The sequence below is a fragment of the Sceloporus occidentalis genome, unplaced genomic scaffold (genome assembly GCF_023333645.1).
Source record: "Sceloporus occidentalis isolate IW3139 unplaced genomic scaffold, rSceOcc1.0.p SCAF_5, whole genome shotgun sequence".
NCBI classification, from domain to species: Eukaryota; Metazoa; Chordata; class Lepidosauria; order Squamata; family Phrynosomatidae; genus Sceloporus; species Sceloporus occidentalis.
Window position 1 is genome coordinate 177,097,313 of NW_028316985.1, and position 21,999 is coordinate 177,119,311.

The following is a 21,999-nucleotide window of genomic DNA, read 5'->3' on the forward strand; positions in this document are numbered from 1 at the left end:
TTTCCCAGTGGCTGCCATTGATGGAACAGCTCTCCTTCTTGCCAGTGGACTGAATTCATTTCTTACAGAATTACAGAGGATTCTGGAATTTGGTATAGGCTGCCTTGAGTATTCTGTTTCTGAAGATGAAGCAGATTTATCACAGCTGTGCCCTTTTCCAGCTCAGTCTGACAGCAACCTGAGTGCTCCATAGGAGGAGGAGGTAGGAGAGATGGTCCCAATACCTCAAGATAGGAGAAGGTTGTGACACCTAGCATAAACTCAGTGCCTCTCCTGTGTCTGAAGTGAGAGGCTGCAGGCCTGAAATATGGTCTGCAAGTTGGGTGGGGCAGAATCAGCTGTAAGTCGAGGGCTTTTCCCCTTTTGGTTGCTGGAAACAAACCTGTCCCCCCCACTCAATCCTACACAATGAGATCTGACTGTGATTTATGACCCTGGATTGTTTCGTGACCTTGTTATTTGCTACCATGGACTTTAAGTTTCACAGCTCCTGGACTGTTTGGTTTTGGATACTGCTTGCTCCTTCAGCTTCTGAAATTCTGGAACCCTGCCTGCTGGTGCAGTGTGAGAACCAACCTTTAGCGACCAATCAAAAGAGAAGAATAGACACAAAGTTCATTTTCAGAATTAAATACTGGTGCTAATCTGACTGAATGTATTTGTTCATGTGAGCAGCAAATGACTTTCAAGTGAAATGACGTGACCCACAATGGCAAGAGCTGGCTTCTGTGTTGGTGGGGTGATGAATCTGTTGCAGGTTTTAGTGTAATAGGAGATATCAAAAGGCCTAAGCCTATTTGGGCATAAGATCCAGCAGACTGGGAAGCTTCTATAAAGTTCAGATGAAAAGTAGCCTCAAATTCCCTGGCCCACCAGCATGAAAACTACCAGTTGGAATCAATCGTGCAACTATTCCATTATTTCTTACTGTTGGAAGTATATGTGTGTGTGGGACAAGGATTTTGATAAGAGAAAAGATGGTAGAAGCAATGGGAAAACTGGGAGAAATACCAGTTGAAGAGAAATACCAGTTGAAGAAAACCTCACCTGAGGCTCTTGTATAACTCTGTGAATGATGGAGAGCAATTTCACAATGAGGAGCTCTCCTGGAGCTGGTTGTCTAAATGATTAAAGTACTCCACAGTCCAATCAAATAGAATGCAATCTGATCACAGGCAGTTCACAGAGTTTGGGCTTATGGGGCATTCACAAAAAACTTAAACTGCATAGCAAAAAGTCTCACGGTTTTTACTGGAGTATCCATGTAAATCAACAGAAATGCACATTATCACTTGTGTGGCTGTCCATCCACTGAACATTTTAGGCAATGAGGGTGAACAGATGAGAATAGATATGGAGGAGGGTGAAGACATTTAACTATCAATGTGAATGTGCAAACATCTGCAGCAATTCACATACGATGCATACACATAGATGTGTAGATAGATATCCATGAACAGGGCAAGCTACTGAGCCATGCTTAGTAAGCATTTTTGTAGGCTAATAATTTCTGTGGGCTTGTTTGTGAGGTTGAAGCGAAATCTCAGTGTGTGGAAAGTCCCTTGTTCAATTGCCAAAGGGCAACTAATGAGTAAGTATGATTGAGAAATGGCTTGCCAACTCCACACATTAGCTCATTTTAATCTGACCTCCAAGATAGCTTTATGTCTACATAAATGCTTCATAGTTTCATCTATGTTTTCATGCATGTTCATAATTCTTAGCAAGGTCAGACTTCACTGTAAAAAACAAAAGAAAACAACAACAGAATGCCTTTTGTTTTTGTTTTTTGGTAAAAGCAGCTTGAACAAATCTCTTTAAAAAATCTTGAATGCCAAAAATCTGAACACCCTCTTATAGTATTTTAGGCGGCACCCCCATTACATAAATACCAGGGAATAAGGCTGCATCCACACTGCAGAAATAATCCATTTTGACACCACATTAACTGTCATAGCTCAGTGCTATGGAACTCTGGGAATCATAGTTTTGTGAGACATTTAGCCTTCTCTGTCAGAGAGCTCTTGTGCCGCAACAAACTACAAATCCCAGGATTCCATAGGATAGATGCATGACCATTAAGTTGGTGTCAAACTGGGTTATAGTTGCAGTGTGGATGCAGTCCAAGTATCATTAAATTGTGGGACTTACTTTTGATTTGATATTCAGAGATTATGCTCAATTACTTCCCCACCCTTTTAAAAAAATTACTGGCACCTCAGTTCCAAAAAACCTCTTCAGTCACCCTCACTTTAATAACTTTTTGAGCAGTTGCCAGTTTAATCTTCAGTGCGTAGAAATTGGAGGTAAATTATTTATTACTTCCAGCAAAATGCCTTTCATCGTTTTTATTTAATTTTTTCCCTATCTTTTTTTAATGGGTAATAAAACAGCAATCTTTTATTGGATGCTCATAAAGAAAGGAGCAAATGAATACTTTGCAAATAGGTTACAGTGGATTGAAATGTCAGCTGTATTTCATGAGACGGTGAAGCCCTTCTCAGACCAAAGAAGAATAGACAGGAGGGAGTGGGCCATTTCAGTCTCTTGTACATTTATTTATTTATTTATTTAAAGGCCAGTTCAGCCAGAAATAAATAAAAGAATTTAGCCTGTGCCCAAGATTGATTCACAATGATTGGCGGGATACAGACGGGCAAAAAGGGGTGTATTCATGACGTCATGAAGGTAGAGCCTTCTGACGGCCCTTACCTGAATGCCGCCATGAACACGCCCCCCGCACGCCCCAAGCGGGAAGAGGCGGCATTAAAAAGGTGCTGCTTTTCTCCGCTTCTTTTCCGTTTGATGCGCAGCTGCGCAGCTCCGTCTGTAAGCTGCTGCACCGGTACGCCAGAATTGCTACGCCGCTAATTTAAGTTGCCCATTTAAAAGCTCCGTGTCTGCTGCGTCGCATAATGAGTCGGGGTCCTGGAACATGCGCAGTTTGCAGTCAGGCTTTAATTGCAGCGTCAGCTGCCATGCAGGTGTGGAAGCTGCAGCACAGCTGCAGCGCATTTTAAGACTCGTAACCCTAACCCTAACCCTAACCCTAACCCTAACCCTAACCCTAGAGCAACATGTACGTATGCGCTGCTTGGAAAGTTTGGACTTTAAAGTGAGCCCCTACACACATTCCTGTGCCATTTTCACCTAACAATAAAAACCGCTAAAACTGTAAATATTTACATATGTACAAGGGAGGTGATGGGGGATGGCAGGGGGACAGCGGTGGCAGCGGCGACAGCTGTGGCTGTGCATTGCAGATTCAGCAGGAGCGCGGGGACCAAAGGAGAGGAGGCATCCATGATGCTGGTGACACTGGCAAAGTGCAAGAGGACAAGGATGCCAACACCAGCTAGCTGATCACCAGCTGGCAGGAGACCACCATTGTTCTTGGGCAGAGCGGGGGAAAAAGTTTTAAAGGGGCTTGGGCACTTTAAATGTGCCCATAGGCTTTCTGCCGCCGCTGCTTAGCGCTGCAGCTGCACAGCTGCGCATCCGCCAGCCGGCAAAGGAAAAAAAAAAAGCCCCGTTTTTGGCCGCCCGTGAGGAAGCTGCCTCTCTCTTTGCAGCGTCCTCCGAGGCGGCGGTTTGGAAACTGCGGGTCAGAAACCAGGTGAGGCGTCTTCACTACCCCCCATGTGGAAGCCCCATCTCCTGAGCCACGCCCCCGGGGCGGGCGGTCTGGAGGCTCCGTATTCAGCAGAATACACTTCCAAGACGTCTTCCCCTGCCCGTCTGTATCCCGCCATTGTTGTTTCTTGATTGTTTGGAATGAAGTTCACCATTGCTTAGTTCTAGAAGAGGGGTGTGAAACAGATGTTGGACTACAGTTCCCATGAGCCTGAGGCCACATGACTATCCTACAGAAACTTGGAATTTGTAGTTTGGTGAGCCATCAGAGTTTTCTGATGGCCCAGGCTGAATACCTTATAAAACTATAAATCTCAAGATTTCAAAGGATGGAATCATGACAGTTAAACTGATATTAAACTGCTTTAGGAAAACACTAGGAAGAACTCATTGACTGTAAGAGCTGTTTGTTTGACAGTGAAATAGATTGCTTCAGAGAATGGTGCACTCTTCTTCTTTGGAGGCCTTTAAACAAAGGGATGCATGGACAACTTTCAGGAATGCTTTGTGTATGTAGTCCTGCATGGGTGAAGAATGATCCTTTGACTAAGTGGTCCTTGTCGAAACTTCCACCTATTGGAGTTGCAGTCTTAACAACATCAGGAGAGCCATATATTTGCTCCCAACCTTGTCCTAAAATCTACCTCATTACTGGAGGATATTAGCCTAAAATACAGTGGGCTCTTCACATTCACTGGGGTTCAGTGTGCAGGACCTTCATGAAAGCAGGAAAAAAAGCAAATTAAAAAACTCTTTTTTACCTGAAAGAACACCTCTCTAGGAAGCTCTAGGTCCTCCAGTGTAACTCTGTGGCCAACATCTGGCAGAAGTTGACCACAGAATTGCATTGGGGGACCTACAAATGCCTAGAGAAGTGTTTTCTCTAGGAATCTCTGGATCCTCCAGTGTGACTCTATGGGCAACATCTGGCAGAGCCATGCTGGAAGCCCTAGAGATTATTAGAGAAAACATATTAATCAAATCCATGAATAATTCAATTTGCAGAAGTCAAAGCTGCAATATGGAGGAACAACTGTAGATGCAAAATAAGCTATCCTCTGAGTCTCGCCAGTGGAAGTGGATCCTGCTCTGCTGTAGTGTTCTAATTGTTGAATATCTTCCTGTTAGAGGTCCAATTGTCACAAAGACTATTGTCATCCCAGTGTGTAATAAAAGCATGGCTTTTTTCTAAAGCTGCTGGGGTCTAACGTCTTTGATCCAAATCTGTACATACACATAGTTTTAATTGATCTTAAACTTTCACTGGTTTAGATGGTCTATTCTTCCCTTTTTTATGGGCTTTGTTTAATAGGCTTTTAGTCTGTTTATACTATTTTAAAGGGTCAAACTGGATAAATTGCTTTTATTATATGCCACCCTGAAATCCTATGGGTTGCTGTTGTAATTTGCCATTAAGTCAATTTACAGAGACCTTGTGAATGAGAGATCACCAAGAACCATAGTCCTCGGCTGACCTGTTCTTGCTGGGCCTTCCCTTTTTTGAACTATCCACCTGTGGTGTGGTGTTCTCTTTTCCTTGTTGTTGTTGTTTCCAATTTATGGCGACCCTAATGCGAACTTATCATGGGGCATTCTGGGGCTGGATGTGCAATGCATCCATGGTCACACCAGTGGGTTTCTATGTCTGAGCAAGGAATTGAACCCTTATCTCCAGAGTCATAGTCCAGCACACAAACCATGCTGGCTCCTATGTCATCTTCCACTTTGTCAAGCATTACAATCTATAACTTCAATGATAAACTGAAATCACTGTGAAATTATATAATATTGGGTGGGATATAAACAAACAAACAAACAAACAAGCTTCATTTATATACCACTTCATACTGCCTAAGCAGTGTCTAAGCAAAGCGGTTTACAACTGTAAGCTAATTTGCCTCCAACAGTCTGGGTACTCATTTTAGCGACCTCCTCGGAAGGATGCAAGCCTGAGTCGAGCTTGAGCCCTTTTGCTGGTCTTGAACTCGCAACCTTATGGTTTTGAGTGAGTGGCTGCAGTACAGGCATTTAACCACTGCGCACCAGAGCTCCTAATTATTACTAAATAGTGATTAGTAATAATTCAACAATTTAAATTAAATATAACCATTCAATAATGTTTTGAGGATAATAATATTCTAATAATAAATAAGTCAGTATTTTATATACAGAGCTTCTGTTTCATCCATTTTTGGTTTCATTACATCTGGTTAGTCCAGGGAATTGTAAAAAAATATGGGATAAAGTAACCTTGCTGAAAGTCCTGGATCTGGTCAGTGTCCGGGACGTGGTCAGTGTCTAGGATGGGAGTTCACCTGAGAAACCTACGTACAGCCTTCTGAGCTTCCTGACAATTCAAAAGAGTTCAAAAGAGTACCTTCTCCATGCTGTACCTTTTGTAGATACATTTTCTGGGACGATCCAGTGCACTAAACAATCCAAATAATTTTTCAGATTTCAGCTGCTTTTGAATCCTTCCCAGCCTTGAATAGTTGAATGCATGAACCCACTGCATTACCCCATATTCGGTTTCATTTCAGGCTATGGGGGCTTGCCAAGTGCACTTAGGGTCCCCTTTCCCTTCTTCTTGATTAGGAGTGTGTATTTAAATGTTATTTATATTTTTTGAAAAAAAATGTTATTTATCAAGTTTTATAAATTAAATTTACATCCTACTTTCTACTACATGTACTGCTACAAATAGTGTTCAAGGCTGATAACAACAAGGGAAGTTTAAATTGAAAATTATAAGAATATATTAAGATAAATCAATTAAAACTCATCAAGAAGAAGAAATAGCACCAGTTGGTTGAAACCTTTCCACCAAACAAGACAGCTGAACAACAAGAATCCTGAAATATGTCATAGATAGATACATCCCCAGAAGATCAAAACAAATAAGAAGGTAGCTTGAATTTCTCAGACATGACATTTGCAGAGATGACATGATTAGGTTGATTCTTGAAATGTTTATCTTTACAAAGATGATCTGTCTGACTTGACTCTATAGCTTTTGGAACCTCTCTGTCATATCCAGCACCTTGTAATCCCTGCCACCATGCATAAAAAAACATGCTGATACGTTGAATGGTTCTCTTTTGGATTTTTTCTCTCTGTCGGGCTTAATCCTTGATGTGCTCAATCAGTTTATTTCTTGAGATGTTTGTCAGACAGTCTGGTAGCTGGAGGTTGACAGAGAGATTCAAACTGGCAGGGGCATGTTTGAAAAATGAGCGTGGAGAAGTTGGGAGACTTGGGAAAAATATTTGAATCTCAGAGAAGTCACTTTTTGGGCTACAGCTCCCAAATCCTCCAGGTGACATGGTGGGCATTATAGTTTTAAAAAGTAATGTTTCCAACCTCTGGGCACTCTAGCCATATTGTAGGTGTAAATTTGATTTAAGGCTATATTAGTCCATCTTCATCTGGAGTGCTGCTAGATTCCCACCTCTGGCCTTTAGTATCTGCTGGGATTTTGGTTCTAGGATCTCCCGTGGATACAAAAATCTGTGGATGTTCAAGTCTCATTAAATATAATGGCGCAGTAAAATGTTGTCTCTTATATAAAATGGCAAAATCAGGGTTTGCTTTTTGTGATTTATATATTTTTGGAATATTTTCAAACCGTGGATGTCTAAATTGATGGAGAAAGGATCCGTGGATAGAGCGGGCCAACTGTACTTAAAATATCCAAAAGACAAAATTCAGAGACATGATTGAATAGATTTTTGTAATTGAGATCTGGGATCCTTTTACACAAAACACAGTGATTCCACTTTAACTGCCATGAATGCTTCTCATGGAACTCCAGGGTTTGTAGTTTAGGCAAGCGCAAGAGCTCCCTGACAAGAATTCTAAATAGTGTAACTAAACTGCAAATCCCAGTATTCCATAAGATGGAACTATGTCAGTTAAAGTGAAATCACAGTGCTTATAATTGTACAATTGGCCCTCCATATCCACAGATTCTTCATCCATGGATGTTAAAAAAATATAAATTCCAAAAAACAAACCTTGATTTTGCCATTTTATATAAAAGACACAATTTTACTATACAATTGTATTTAATGGGATTTGAACATTCATGGATTTTGGTATCCATGGGGGGTCCAGTAACCAAACCCCAACAAATATCAAGGTCTCACTTTATAGTGTGAGTCTGGGAATTACAACCTCGAACCAGTTTCAGTACAACCTGATTCACAGGCCTATTCTCAGGACAAAATTGGGATACCTTTCTGTGGCACCATCCTGAGCTGCCTAAAAGAAGAATGTGATGGCTAAAACAACCATAATTTGGAAATCTGTTATCTGCTCCTTGTAGCTCAAAGTTAAGTTTCAGTGGAAACTTGCTGAATCTCATGTGAAAGCCAGAGATGCTGGGAACAGCTGATCTATAATCCTGGCCATGTGTTTGGGGTTTTCCAAGGTTATTTGAAGAAACGAGGAACCACTTTACTATTTATGTTTGCCTGATTCCCGCCTGCTCTTTGCTGAAAACCTCAACTATCTATAATTAGTGGCTTTTGTGCTGCATGTATGTTGTCATAGTGGTAATTAGTGTGGGTATTGCCAGTTCTGACATTCCTATGTATGGGAGTGCATGTCTTAAGCTATATGTAGTTTGTCACATCCTGAGATCGTACAGTTGCACCAAAGTCTTTGAAATGATGCAACATCTCTCTGAGATGGGTGGCTGTAGTTTTTTTAATTTCACCCACTGGCATAAAAAAAAGAGCTCCCATTTTCTAATAGGTCTGCCTCATGTCAACTGGCTATTTTTACAAACTTTATAGCTTCTGGGATGAAATGCTGGTTAGGTGGTTTGGGTTTTCCATTCATAGTTGGCCATTTATAACCTACACCATGCAGGTCTTTATCCGGCTGTGGGCAACAAGGGCAGGGCAAATAAATCTCTAGCAGATGCTAAGTTGTGGTGGCATGCCCAAGCTTCTTTGATTGGGTGTGTGTATGGCGTAGGGTGTGTACTACCCTAATGTCATAGAATGCAGTTGTCACTTTTGTGTGTCTTCAAGCCATTTCCAACTTATGGTGACCCTAAGACAGTGTAGAAATAAGGCAGTTTGACACAACTTTAAGCGCTGCAGCTACATCCTATGGAATTCTGGGATTTGTGGCTTTACGGGGTCTTTAACCTTCTCTGCCAAGGCATGCTAGTGTCTCTCACAAAACTACAAATTCCAGGATTATGTAGGGTGGAGCCATGACAGTTAAAGTGCTGTAAAGCTGCATTATTTCTACAGTGTAGATGCATCCTAAGATGTCAAGAAGAAATGATCTAGCCTGATGTACTATTTAAAAAAAAAATTGCAGATTTTTCACATCCAGTCATCCTCCCATTTGTAATCTGGTGCAGTGCTTTACATAGTTCATTGCTGTGTGCTGTCAAGTTGTTTCTGACTTGGCAATCCTAAGGCAATCCTATTGTGGGGTTTTCTTGTCCAGAATTGTCCAGGGAAGGTTTGCCATTGCTTTCCCCTGGACCCGGAACAATGGATGCAAGCTACAGGAAAGGAGATTCCACCTGAACATTAGGAGGAACGTCCTGACAGTAAGGGCTGTTCGACAGTGGAATGCACTTCCTCGGAAGGTGATAGAGTCTCCTTCCTTGGAGGTCTTTAAACAGAGGCTGGATGGCCATCTGTCAGGGATGCTTTGATTTGGATTTCCTGCATGGCAGGGGGTTGGACTGGATGGCCCTAGTGGTCTCTTCCAACTCTACGATTCTATGATTCTATGATTCTATGAGAGCATGTGACCCATCCAAGGGCACCCAGTGGTGCATGGCCAAGCTGGAAATCAAACCCCGCTCTCCAGGGTTGTAGTATAACACTCAAACCACTATATCGCGCTGGCTCTTGCTTCACGTAGTACAGGGACTAATTTACCATCTCCTGTGTTGTTCTGTGGCTGAACAGAGGTATGAAGCTTAGCTCCACATGTGTAATGATAGCTACATCCTAACCATTACCACACCCTACGTTATTTGGCTATAAGGCTTTCAACTTGAACTGTTAAGCAAATTACTAACACCCACAAGATCTGGTTCCCCTGCTGCATTCCTTGTTTTATTTTAACTGCATCTGGCTGGGGCATTGGGTAAACGTACTATTAAATTTTCTGTGTATGATTCCCCCCTCCCCAATTTCTTTTTCAGAACTCTGGATGTTTTTGTCAGTCTCAATCATGGGCAGTCCCTCATCTCCAGCTCTTTAACCATTACTGCAACAAAGTGTGTAAGTACATATATAACAAGAGCCATTTGTGGTTTGTTTTTTATGGACAGTTTATGGATGGGGTGGGCATAATGCACCTTTTATATCTCATGTGTGCCTGGACTCCACTTTTGTTGTTCTTGAAGCTCCCCCCTACAGTTCCCCTGAGCCCCTCAATCCTCCACTTTTTAAAATTAGTGTAATTTTTGGTCAATTTTGGCCTCACACCATGCAGAAAGACCTTCAAAAGCATGAACACATGTGAAAATATACCACCTTCCCACACACTGCACCCCACAAGCATCCTTGAACCCTATACTGACTTCCAAATATCTCACTTTTTCTATACAGTGCCTCTCCAAATGGCAACAGAAAGTGACACTCCCCCACAGGGTGCATCTGCACTGCAGAAATAATGCAGTTTGAGATTACTTTAGTGCTGTGGCTCCATCCTATGAAATATTGGGATTTGTAGTTTTACAAGAGTGACTGTGGTGTAGTAGTTTGAGTGTTGGATTATGACCCTGAGTGAGTCCCTATATTGGGAGAAAAGAGGGATATAAGAAAATAAAATAATAATAATAATAATAATAATATTTTTAGATTTTGAATAATATTTTTCTGAAACATGCTGATCTGCTCTTCTTCTTGTGGTATAGGAACCCATTCGTAGTCTTTCGTTGTTATTTCTGTCCCTGGTGTCAGATTTTTATTTATTTATTTTATTAAAGAATGAATGCCCAAGAATACATCTATTTTGTGAACTGACATGTACCCACATATAGGAGTGGTGATGGTGGTGGTCGGAAGAGTGCTTACTAACATAATTTCTGTAAATTAAAATGCAATTATTATATCTCCCTTTCCCTTTCCTCTAGGCAAGTGGCATTGCAGCACTGATAGCAATCCTTATATTGTTACTCTTGCTGGCACTTGCTCTCTTGTGGTGGTTCTGGCCCTTGTGTTGCAAAGTGGTGAGTGAAATAGAGAACTTGTTTGTATTTTTAAGCTTCTGCATGGTGATAATTGTTGTAGTAGTTCTTATGTGCCTTCAACTCCTTTCTCACTTACAGCGACCCTAAGGTGAACCTATCATGGGGTTTATTTGGCAAGGTTCTTCGGAGGGGGGTTGCCATCTGAGGCTGAGAGAGTGTGACTTGCTCAGGGTCTATTCTTAACACTACCTAATCTAGAAAAGAAACAGAATTTACATGGCAGTGGAAACATGCTTTTGGGATGCTGCACTGAGCCAACATTGCAAATGGATTGGGAAAATACATGGAAGCTAAGGCTTTTGGTAGGGCCTAAATATCCTAAAGACACCAAATCCTGTCTGATCTTGGAAGCTAAGTAGGGTTATCCCTGGTTAATATTTGGTGGGAGACCACCAAGTAACACCAGATGTTTTAGGCTACATTTCAGAGAAAGGAACTGGTGAAACCTCCTCTGAGTATTCCTGGCCTAAGAAAGTGCTATGCGATTCATGGGGTCTCCATAAGTCAACAGACAACTTGAAGGTGTGTGCGCACGAGAGCGCGCACACACACACACACACACACAGGGATAATGCATATAAAATGTTTGGGGTCAATAGGTTGTCAAATTTTGGTCCTCTAGCAGTTTGTGATTTTGGCGGGTTACAGACCGCCATTAAAGTATGCGCGGAGCACGTACTAGGGTTAGGAAGGGGCGATGCTTCTGCACCCCCCTAACCCTAGTATGCACTCCACGTGCACAAAATGGTGGCAGCCGTTCCACACGGCTGCCGCCATGATGGCGTCACGAATGTGCCGCCTCTAAACGAGGCGCGCGGACGTGAAGCCATTGCTCCGCGCGAGGGCACTTAACACGCCCTTTCCGCAGAGCAGGAAGGAGCTCCAAAAAGGAGCTCCTTCCTGGTTTGCATCGCTGGGCGCATCCTTCAGATGGCTGCACCCAGCTATGCAAGGGAGAAAGGGGCCAAGTGGCCCCTTTCTCCTCCTCTGCGCGGCCGTGGGTGTCTTTGGGGCTTGAAGCCCCAAGGACACCCCTTTCCAGGCTGCAGGGAAGTGGCCTTTTGCCGCTTCCCCGCAGCCCGGAAAGCAGCGGATCGGGGCCTCAGCGGCTGCCGTTCTGGCCACTGAGGCCCTGATACACCGGGGAAAGGCGCGCCTACAGGCCGCCCCAAAGGGGCAGTCTGTAACACGCCTTAGATTCCACAATACGCTAGCTGGCCTGGCCAATGGTCCAGGATTCTGGGAATTGAAGCCCCAAACTTCTGAACTTCCAAAGGTTGAGAACAATGGTCTAGGTTAGAGAATTCCCAATCTTGGTTCTAGAGATGGAGTTGGATTTCAGATCCCAAAAGTTCCAGTCACCATGGGGATTGTAATCCAACAAAATGTGTGAACCTGGGAATGGATCTCTGCTATCAGCAAATGTAGATAATGTTGTAGACATTTTTGGTGCTGATCATTAACTCTTCTTCTCTAGCATTATGGGCAGAGTGAGATGTCCCTTGTAATGAGACGTATTTTCTATTTTGGGCCTCTGAGACTTCCAACGTTAAAAACCTTTGGAGATTCCGACCTGTACATCTCACTCACTTGGATGTCTTGACTGGTGTTCATCTGCATTATGCAGTGAGAGCCAGTGTGATGTAGTGGTTTGAGTACTAGACTCTGGAGACCAGTGTTCAAATCCTCACTTGGGCAGGGAAATCCATTGTGTAAGCTTGAACAAGTCGCATTCTTGAAGCAAAGGCCTGCCCCCCCTCTGAACAAATCTTGCCAAGAAAATCCCCTGATATGGGTCACTTTAGGGTCACTGTCAATCCATAAAAACCAGACTAACGGCAACCTTCCAGAGGATGTTCTCCGCTGCCGCTCCCAGACTATGGAACGCCTTGCTGGAGGAGATCCCTCAAATAATCAGCCTAGACAGCTTCAAAAAAGCTGTCAAGACGGATCTCTTCCGGCAGACCTTCCTAATCTAATTTCTGTACTCTCCCTACTTTATGTAACCACTGCCTCTACTAGAAAATTGCTGTCATTTTAACCGGTTGAATTTTTAAACTGTATTGTTTAAAAACTATTTTAAAAGGGGGGGGGGGCGGGTCAATTTATTTATTAAGAGTATGTATTATTCCAATATATTCTAGTCATGTATGCCACCTTGATTGATGCAGCAGAAAGGCGGGGTATAAGAATAAAGTTTGTTTGTTTGTTTGTTTGTTTGTTTATGTATTACTGTAAGTTGGAAACAACTTGAAGACACACAGCAACAGCAAGCATTACATTGTATTGCATTTGGCTGAGACACAGAGTGTCTCTCTCTCTCCTTCCCCCCTCCTTCTCCATACTTGAAAAGTGAGAAACTTACTCAACTGCAAGCCTGAGGGCTGTATTCGTTTGGGAATCAGCCCACATTGTGGGGATGATGGGAACTGTAGGCTGGAGTTGACTGCATCTGTTAGGGTGCCTTGTTATGCTGATGAATTCAAATCAGCATGTCACATTGTCAATGAAGACTGGTTGAAACAGACTGGAAGTGCCTCAATTTACTTTCACCAGATCCTTTTGGCAATTGACTTAATTATGTCATTCTTGTGTGTGTATATATATATATATATATATATATATATGTGTGTGTGTGTGTGTGTCCATCCCGTGTGCATGTCTGTGTATGTAAATTAGCATTTGCAGACCAGCATGCAACAAATAATGAAGACACCCACTATAATCTGGGGGGGGGGAAGACAAAGGATAAATTTCCAATACCATCCAATCAGTAAAACTGGGTTTAAAAAGAAGGAAATGTTTCAATAGCTCCATTAAAAAATGCTCTTGTGGGTTAGTTTTTGTTGTTGTTGATTAAACATCTGTATCCTTCATTTTTTTGTAACAGGCAACAAGAAGATAATATAAATACAACATTTTCTGTGTTATCTTTTAACATCAGGACATAACTACCTGTCTCTTTTCATGTTCATTTGATATGAAAGCAGCTGCCTGTTAACTATGGCATGGTACAGACTGCCCAAATGCAGCGTACTCCTGGCGATACTACGGTTAGGGACTGCGCACCAACCGCACGATCCCTAACCCTAGTATGTGTAGGGGCACCATCATTACCTGGCACCATCCACACGGCACATGTAACAATGATGTCATGCACACACCACGTCCAAATGGCGCAGTGCACACGTGACATGTCTGCGCCCCCCCGGCCGTTTATGGCGGCCTGGTGGAGGCATGAAAAGGAGCTCCAAAATGGAGCTCCTTTTGGGCCTGCGCATCATTAGCGTGGCAACCAAACGGCCGTGCCATTGATGCAGAGGAGAAAGGAGCTGCAGCAGCCGCCGCTTTCTCCTCTTTAGTACTGGGGTGCTGTTGGTGTCTAAGCTGCAAGAGCCCCCCTTTTCCAGGCCAAAGAGAACTGGAAACATGGTGGATTAGGGCCACAGGACTGCTGGTGAGGCTGCCTTGGCCCCAATTTACCGTGAAAAGGGGCGGGTTCAGGCTGCCCCTATATCTCCTCTTCCTAGGTCAAATACCTGGATCATGGCCTAAATTCAATTGCTAATCCTAACTAGAGTAGACCCTTACATAAGTGATGATTTACCATTCAGCAGTTACTTCAGTGGGTCTATTCTAGTTTGGACAAACAAAGTTGGGACTGTAGCAAAGGATTGTGGAGATAATGTGTAAAGCATGGATTTGTGTGCACACACTGAACATTTTATATAAAAGAATTCATGTTTTGATTATTAATATTTAATCATCTTTAGATCATTCTCACTTAAGAGTAATGCAGACAAGCTTTAGGTGTTTGTGAAAAACACTTCCATTATCCTGCATTTTCAAACAAACCAAATATACTATAGAGGAGATTAGAAAATTTATTTTTGGAGTACCCAGGGGTACTCCAGCCACCCTTCTGGGATTTGTAGTCCAAAAGGCAACTTTTCCAAGCTCTGCTTCGATCAATAATAACAAAATCAGTGTTGAAGGGGTAATATTGCCCTTCACAATTCAGACGTCCTTTCTGGCAGCAACCATTTGGCATCTACTGTGTCAAATGAATTGGGCATGCTGTTTAATTCTTGGCAGGAGCCAGTTGGTGGAATTGGTTTTTTTTTTTACTTGATCTGTAATCCATGCACACCACCAGGTTGTTGGTTTTTCATTTTTCTACTCTCTCTCCTTTAAAAAGAGTTCTCTGTTGACAGTTCTTTCGCTCTTCCCCAAACGTTTGAACATATGACGGCATCAAGCTGGCTGTAGGCTCTGGTGCTGACATTTCTTAATGCCCACCTCATTCGAACATTTGATAAGTGTTAATGAGCAGATCAAAGGGACTGTTGCCTGAAGCAACTTGTTTTTGTGTTTTTTAAAAATTAATTTCAAGATATATACATTTTGAAAAATGAAGGAGGAAGAAATCGGCTGTCTTCCAAAATCAAACCTCAGGTTGTTGTTTTAAAGAAAAAATGACAAGCAGCCCATTGCTGAAATGAGGATAAGGAAGCCAAATTTAATAAAATTGGAGAAAACTCAAAGTCTGCATATGGTAAACAAAATGGAGATTTTGTCTCCTGAGCTCTTGGGACAGTATTTAAGAAATCTGAATTAAACAGAAATGCTGGCTGTCTTGCAATATTATGTCTTTTAACATCTGCAAGTTCTCAGGCTTCTGAAATTGAATATAGTCTCTCTTTTCCTCCACCACTTCCAAAATAAAAGGATTGTTCCTGTGTTTTAATTCATTTTCAACGAAAAGATACAGCCATAATAACACATGGGAAAGATCTGTATTTCTAGTATGTCTGCTTGATGAGGTCCATCCAGTAGTGCCACTTGGCATAAATACAGTTGGCCCTTCTTATACACAGATTATTTTATACACGGATTCAAGCATCCACGGTTTGAAAATATTTTTTAAAAGTATAAATTTCAAATATCAAACCTTGATTTTCCATTTTTATAGGGGACACCATTTTGCTATGTCATTATATTTAATGGGACTTGAGAATCCACGGATTTTGTTATACACGGGGGATCTTGGAACCAAACCCCAGTGTATAACAAGGGTCCACTGTACATTTGCTAGTCCCAACCAGAGTAGATCAATTGAATCAAGTGTTGAATGAGAAGAAGAAAAAATAACCACAGATGATATATACATAACTTTGAAGTGGATTAGAAGACATCAAAATAGTCTATACCTTGGATCAGTCATTAAGCGAAATGGAGAATGTAGTCATGAAATCAGAACAACACAAGAAACTGGAAAAGCAGCTATGAAGAATCTGGACAAGATCCCTAAGCATAAAGATATGTAACTGAATATTAAAGTCATAATTGCCCATGCCATTCTATTTCTGATTTCTGTGTATCGTGAAAAGTGGACAGTGAAGAAAGCAGATAAGAAGAAAATCACCTCATTTGAAATGTGGTGCTGGAGGAGTGTTCTGCAGATACCACGGACTGCTAAAAAGACAAATAAATGGATCCTAGAGCAAAACAAGCCTGAACTCTCTCTAGAAGGCCAGAGGATTAAATTGAGACTGTAGTACTTTGGACATATGAGAAAACATGATTTGTTAGAAAAGACAATAATACTTGGTAATGTGGAAGCCAGTAGGAGAAGAGGAAGACCACATTCCAGATGGATAGACTCAATCAAGGAAGCCGCAGCCCTGAGTCTACAATACCTGAGTAGGTCTGTTGATGACAAGGTGACTAGGATTGTCATAAGTAGAAGTTGATGCAGTTAACAACAAGAAGAAAATACTAATTTGGAGGCTTCCCATAGCTATATCCCTGTTCTAAGTTCAGAAAAGAATTGTTTCTAGATTCTAATGTTTATCAGGTTCCCCACAGGGCAATAGTCTCTGTGGGTATGTTCAAACCAAGTGTTTAAATAAACTAAATGAGATTGCTAGCCCAGACCACAGTGGTCACCGAACTAGAGTTCCAGCTGGGAAGAAGAGTAAAATTATCAAATGAAGGCCCCTTTCAGTATTATATTTCATTGTTCATGTGGTTTCAGTTGGTTATAGTCTATGAAGAGCCTCAAGGGTGGGAATGTCATTTACTCATTTCATTCTCACATATAAGAATGAATATTATCAAAAGCATTCTCCTCACTGAGTATTTATTCATTTTGGTTGTTTTTCACATTTTGAGACTTTTTTTTCTTTTTGCAAAATGCACTGGTGCAAAAAGTACTGGTATTTTTTACATCCTTATGCAGCTGGATGTTGTATTCAGGAAAAGAAGGTGTGTTGGAGGAAATCTGTAGTACTATATACAGTATTGTAATACTTGACTCTGAAAAATCTTGGCTTTCTTTTTCTTACTTATGAACTCTTTTTCCCTCATTAGGTCATTAAAGATCCTCCTCCACTAGCAACATCAGCTCCAGTAGAGGTATGTTCATCTACAGTGTTGGTTACTTAGGGCCCGTTCACACTATGCAATTATAGTGCTACGATTCCACTTTAATTTTCATGGTCTGTTCTATGGAATCATGGAAGTTTAGGGTGAGGCATTTACAATTCTCAGCTGGAGCACTCTAGTGCCTGTCTGTCAGTCCCAGGATTCCACAATGTGGAACCATGGTTTTAAAATTATAATTGTGTAGTGCAAATGGGCCCTTAGACAAGTCTTTTCATTACTATAGCCAGTGATTCAGACTCACAGAGAAGTTAAGGACAGAGTTATCTACTCCCATCTATCTCATAACCTTGATGTTAACATCATACCATTTGCCCATCACACCTTACTATGAAGACTGGGGAAAAAACAGGAGAATGATGGCTAAGTCCATTGACTTGTTCCTACTTTATTACTACTAAATGTCGTGACAGAGAAACAGATATTTCAGTTCAGGAATTTGTCAGTTACATCCTGAGAGTGACATGTATTTCTGATGGGGATATGCTTTATCACAGCATTCGCCAACCACCTCCTGCCAGGAGTGTTGGAGTGCCACTTTTATCATCCCCAGTCAATGACACCATGGGTTGGAATAATGGGAGTAGTAGGAGTAGTAGTTCCACTTAGCTGAAGCAGGCACAGTCGAGGGAGTCTACTTTATCAGGTTATTTTGAGGATGGATTATCTAGGGCTTTGGTTTATACAAAATACTTCTCCTTTGCCCAATGAAGACTATTATGGATTAGCCCAGTTTTCATTTTCCAAACTGTGTCTTTCCTGTGCTGACTTCTGGAGGTCTAATATTATTTGGGTTCTCTCAGAAATGTGTATAATCATATACCTCAGGTATTCAAACACGTAGCAATAAATACAGCAGAAATTGATAGTTGAGGGATGCAACATTGCTCTATACATGGCATCCTCCATTAGACAGTTTGGTTTTCCAGAAGTGTGCAGGCAAAGTGGCTGTGTTGATCAGACAGGAATTGGATTGTAATAGACACTTCAAAGTGCATTCCTCGGCAAATTGATTTTCCTTGCACATAACCAGAATTCTGGGTTTATGTATTTAGTGGATGAACGTAACAGTAGAAGGAAGGTGGGAAATTACTTTCTAATTCAAAGAATATCTTATTCACTCTCCCCACCTACTCTCCAGAAGCAGAGATTTAAACATGGAAGCATCTTCTGATCATATCAAATATCTCTCACATCTATATTTTTCATTAAGTGTTTTTTTCAAATAAAAAAAGAACATTCCAAAATGGCAAGAAGTGCACATGTTAGTCATGCACAGAGAGTGTACTGTAAAGTGCCCTAAAACTGAAAGGACTATGATAGCCTTCCCCAAATTGTTGGATTGCAGCACCTATTGGCAGAGATCTTACATTGGAGTGTAGCTCTATCTGTGCAGAACTGCATCCTTCTCCCCTCTTGTGAGTTGTCAAGCCCTCTGGGAAGGTTTACAGTTGTTGCTTACAGGTAGGGAGGGAAAAAGGCTATTCAGATCAAAAAGCAGCAGCTGGGCTCAGTTCAGTGGGAGAGGGGAAGAAGTGAGGGAGTGCTCCCTAGTGCAGTGTAGTCTTCTTTCCCTTTCCCTGGTAGCTCAGAGCAGCCATATTTTCATGGCCTGAATTGTCTTCCCCCTCTCCTGCCCACCCCTAAAATGTAACAGTAGCTCTTTCCAGGGCTTGACAGCTGCCTTGGGGGAGTTTTGATGATGAAGCACAAGGACAACAGAATAGACCCTTAAACTCCATCCATAAAGGGAAACACATGCATGTAATCTGTAATCATGCATGCACAAACCACACTTACTCATGTGCATGTCAAAATGAGATGCTGGCCATTGTCCTCAGCCAACATGGGGCATGTGGGTTGGTGATGATATGAGTTGTAGTCTAACATCTGGAGGATGTTGAATTGGGGAAAGCTAGGCTACAATATGATAGAGCATACTTGTAGCACAGACTTAAAAAACTGGTATAATGGTTAAAAGATAACCTTAATCCCCTCTCTGTTGGGAGCTACAATTGTGTTGGTAGGTTCTCAGGATGTCTGACACAGTTTTCTTTGCACTCAGCACCCAAGGCATAGTTCCCAGTGTATTTTGGCCCAAGATACAACAAATTCATTTCAAGGATTGTTTGGATATACGGTACCTGTAGACCTCATCTGGTTTATTTAGATATCTGCACTACACAGTTATTTTAGTTTCATATCAGTTTGATGGTAATGGCTGAATACTACGGAATCCTGTTCAGCAATCCTGAGTGCTTTTTTACCTTACATAATTGAAATCATGTAATCCTCAGCCCCTTTCCTTTCAGTATAGTCATCATGCTTTCTCAGAGTGTGGATAATTTATTTGAATCACAAGTCCCAGAATATGAATCCCCACTGGCCATGCACACTGGGAGTTATAGTCCAGAAGGTAACTTTCCCACGTTCTGAGCTTGTGTGGTGACTTTACCCCTTTTCTGTAATGTTCAGAGCAGGACTCACAGGACACTGGCCAAGATGCCTAAGGACTTGCTGCTGTTCTTGGTGACACTGCCATATAAATCAGATGGGAACATATGTGGTCTTCAGAAATTTTTGGATTCTAATTTCCATCCTTGCTACCCGGTACGACCCAGTTGTCAGGAAAAGTCACAGTTTGAGTCCAGTAACATCTGGAAGACCACAGGTTTTCCACTCCAACTTTAAGATAAGGAAATGTAGGTTCATTTTTCAGTCACTGTTCTCACAAATGATTCAGAAAGAACTAACTATAAGCCCAGAGCTAGAACTTTTTACATATATGTTGTGGAAGTACACCTCCCTTCAGGTTTTAGTCCCTTCATTTTCTTTGTTTCATTTCATTATTCAGAGTTTTCTCTATATTATGCCTTAAATAATCATTGGTCTGTAATTTCCTTTACCTCTGTAATGCTGATTTCTGTCACCCTTGTTATAGATTTAGTCTTCTTTACTGAATTATAGATTTGTAATTATTTTTATAATTATTAATTTCTATTTTAATGCTATGTTGCATTGCCTTTATTTTATGATAATTTTAATGAAATCTTTTAAAAGAATCTTTATGATTTAAAAGCTGGAATATAATGACACCTGATAAACACCTTAACTCCTTGGTTTTCAGGGCAAGCATTCATATTAGAGAAATGTTTAAAGACAGGGTGGCTGGTGGGTTCTATGTCAGTTGTGCAGTGAATCTGCTCTGATTTTACTTTCACCTTCAAATGATCTGTCCAAGGTTCTGAACCTGTGTTATGCAGCACCTTCGATAGTTCCTTTGCCTGCATTCATTGACCTGGTGACATGGAAGCCACCCACTGCCACTGCTAGGATACCAGACAGGTAGATACATCACAAGCAAGGCAAGGCAACTTACCAAAGTTCTACTCTGAAATATTTATAATTACCACTATCTCATTTGTACTATTCATCAATTTCATATTTTCCCTTGAAAGCATATCTTGTCATAGTGGATCTATCCATACTACACAACCATAACACTTTGATTCCACTTTAACTAGCATGTCTGCATTCTGCAGAATCCTGGATTTTGTTATTTCAAAAGGCACTCTGAATTATTTGCACAGTTCTAGGTCTGTAGTTCTGTGGAAGGCACCTCACCAAACTGTAAATACATCTATTTTGTAAGATGGAGCCATAGCAGTTAAAGTGGTGTCCCAATTGCTATAATTTTGCAGCACCGATGCATGTTTTGTTCCATATCCACTTACATTTTTTTTAGTAAAAATCAGTTGCAAGTACAGTAATTTGGCTTTAGCTATCTAATGTAAGAGTTGTTTGTTCCCTTTTATAAAATGCACATGAACAAATCCAAATCTGTGTTGGATCTTTGCCCAGGAAGAAGATGAAGATCCTTTGCCTTCAAAGAAGTGGCCAACGGTGGATGCTTCTTATTATGGTGGACGAGGAGTTGGAGGAATTAAGAGAATGGAGGTTAGTATCATAGAGTCCAATAGTAGTGTAACAATGCATTTTAAGAAGATAAACCAGTGTAACTGGAATGTTGATCCTGCATTACACTGAACCATGCTTCTGGACTTTATCATAATGCTGAATTCTGCAAATCATTTCAAGCTCTGTTTCTGCATCAAAATATACATGTACACTCTTTGGCACCCCAAAAAGGCAGAGGTGCAAGTGCAGGTGTATGCCCTGGCCAGCATTATGATTATCGTGTCTTTGTGAAGGAATATGAAGCTTTGTTCACAAAGGAATTTTGGTCTTCAGTTCGTATAATCCCTTGCCATTGGTTATACTGCCCACAGCTTTTGGAACTTAGAACCTAGTGGGCAAAGATTCTCCACTTTTGCTCCAAATGATTCATACAGTGTCTGTTGTGAAACAGTGCACAGCTTCCGTATGTACTAGAAGACTGACTTGTTAGATTTTGGTCTGTTTCCTGACCTTACCTCCTGCCTCTGGCTCATTAGACCCTCTGAATTCACCATCCATAGTCCTGATCCCAGCATCCAGGCTGCCTATTCCTTGGACCTTGACAATTCTATTGGCTAGTTGTAACTAGAGGAAACCAATTGAATCAACTAATGAATAGTCAACACACACACACACACACACACACACACACACACACACACATATCTATCACACTGATTTATAGAGTCTACTCTAATGAGCTTTAACAACAGCCCTCATTGATTTCAGAGGGA

The 21,999-nt window shown here is 41.4% G+C and overlaps 1 protein-coding gene across 1 annotated transcript in view; it reads left to right on the forward strand.

Moving 5' to 3' along the window:
* Positions 1-21,999, forward strand: part of ANTXR2 (ANTXR cell adhesion molecule 2) — a 159,403-nt gene that overhangs the window by 67,768 nt on the left and 69,636 nt on the right. The window contains exons 11-14 of the mRNA XM_089526263.1: positions 9,812-9,890; positions 10,748-10,843; positions 17,237-17,281; positions 21,170-21,265. Coding sequence (XP_089382389.1) covers positions 9,812-9,890; positions 10,748-10,843; positions 17,237-17,281; positions 21,170-21,265 — 316 coding nt within the window. The remainder of the gene's footprint in view (positions 1-9,811; positions 9,891-10,747; positions 10,844-17,236; positions 17,282-21,169; positions 21,266-21,999) is intronic.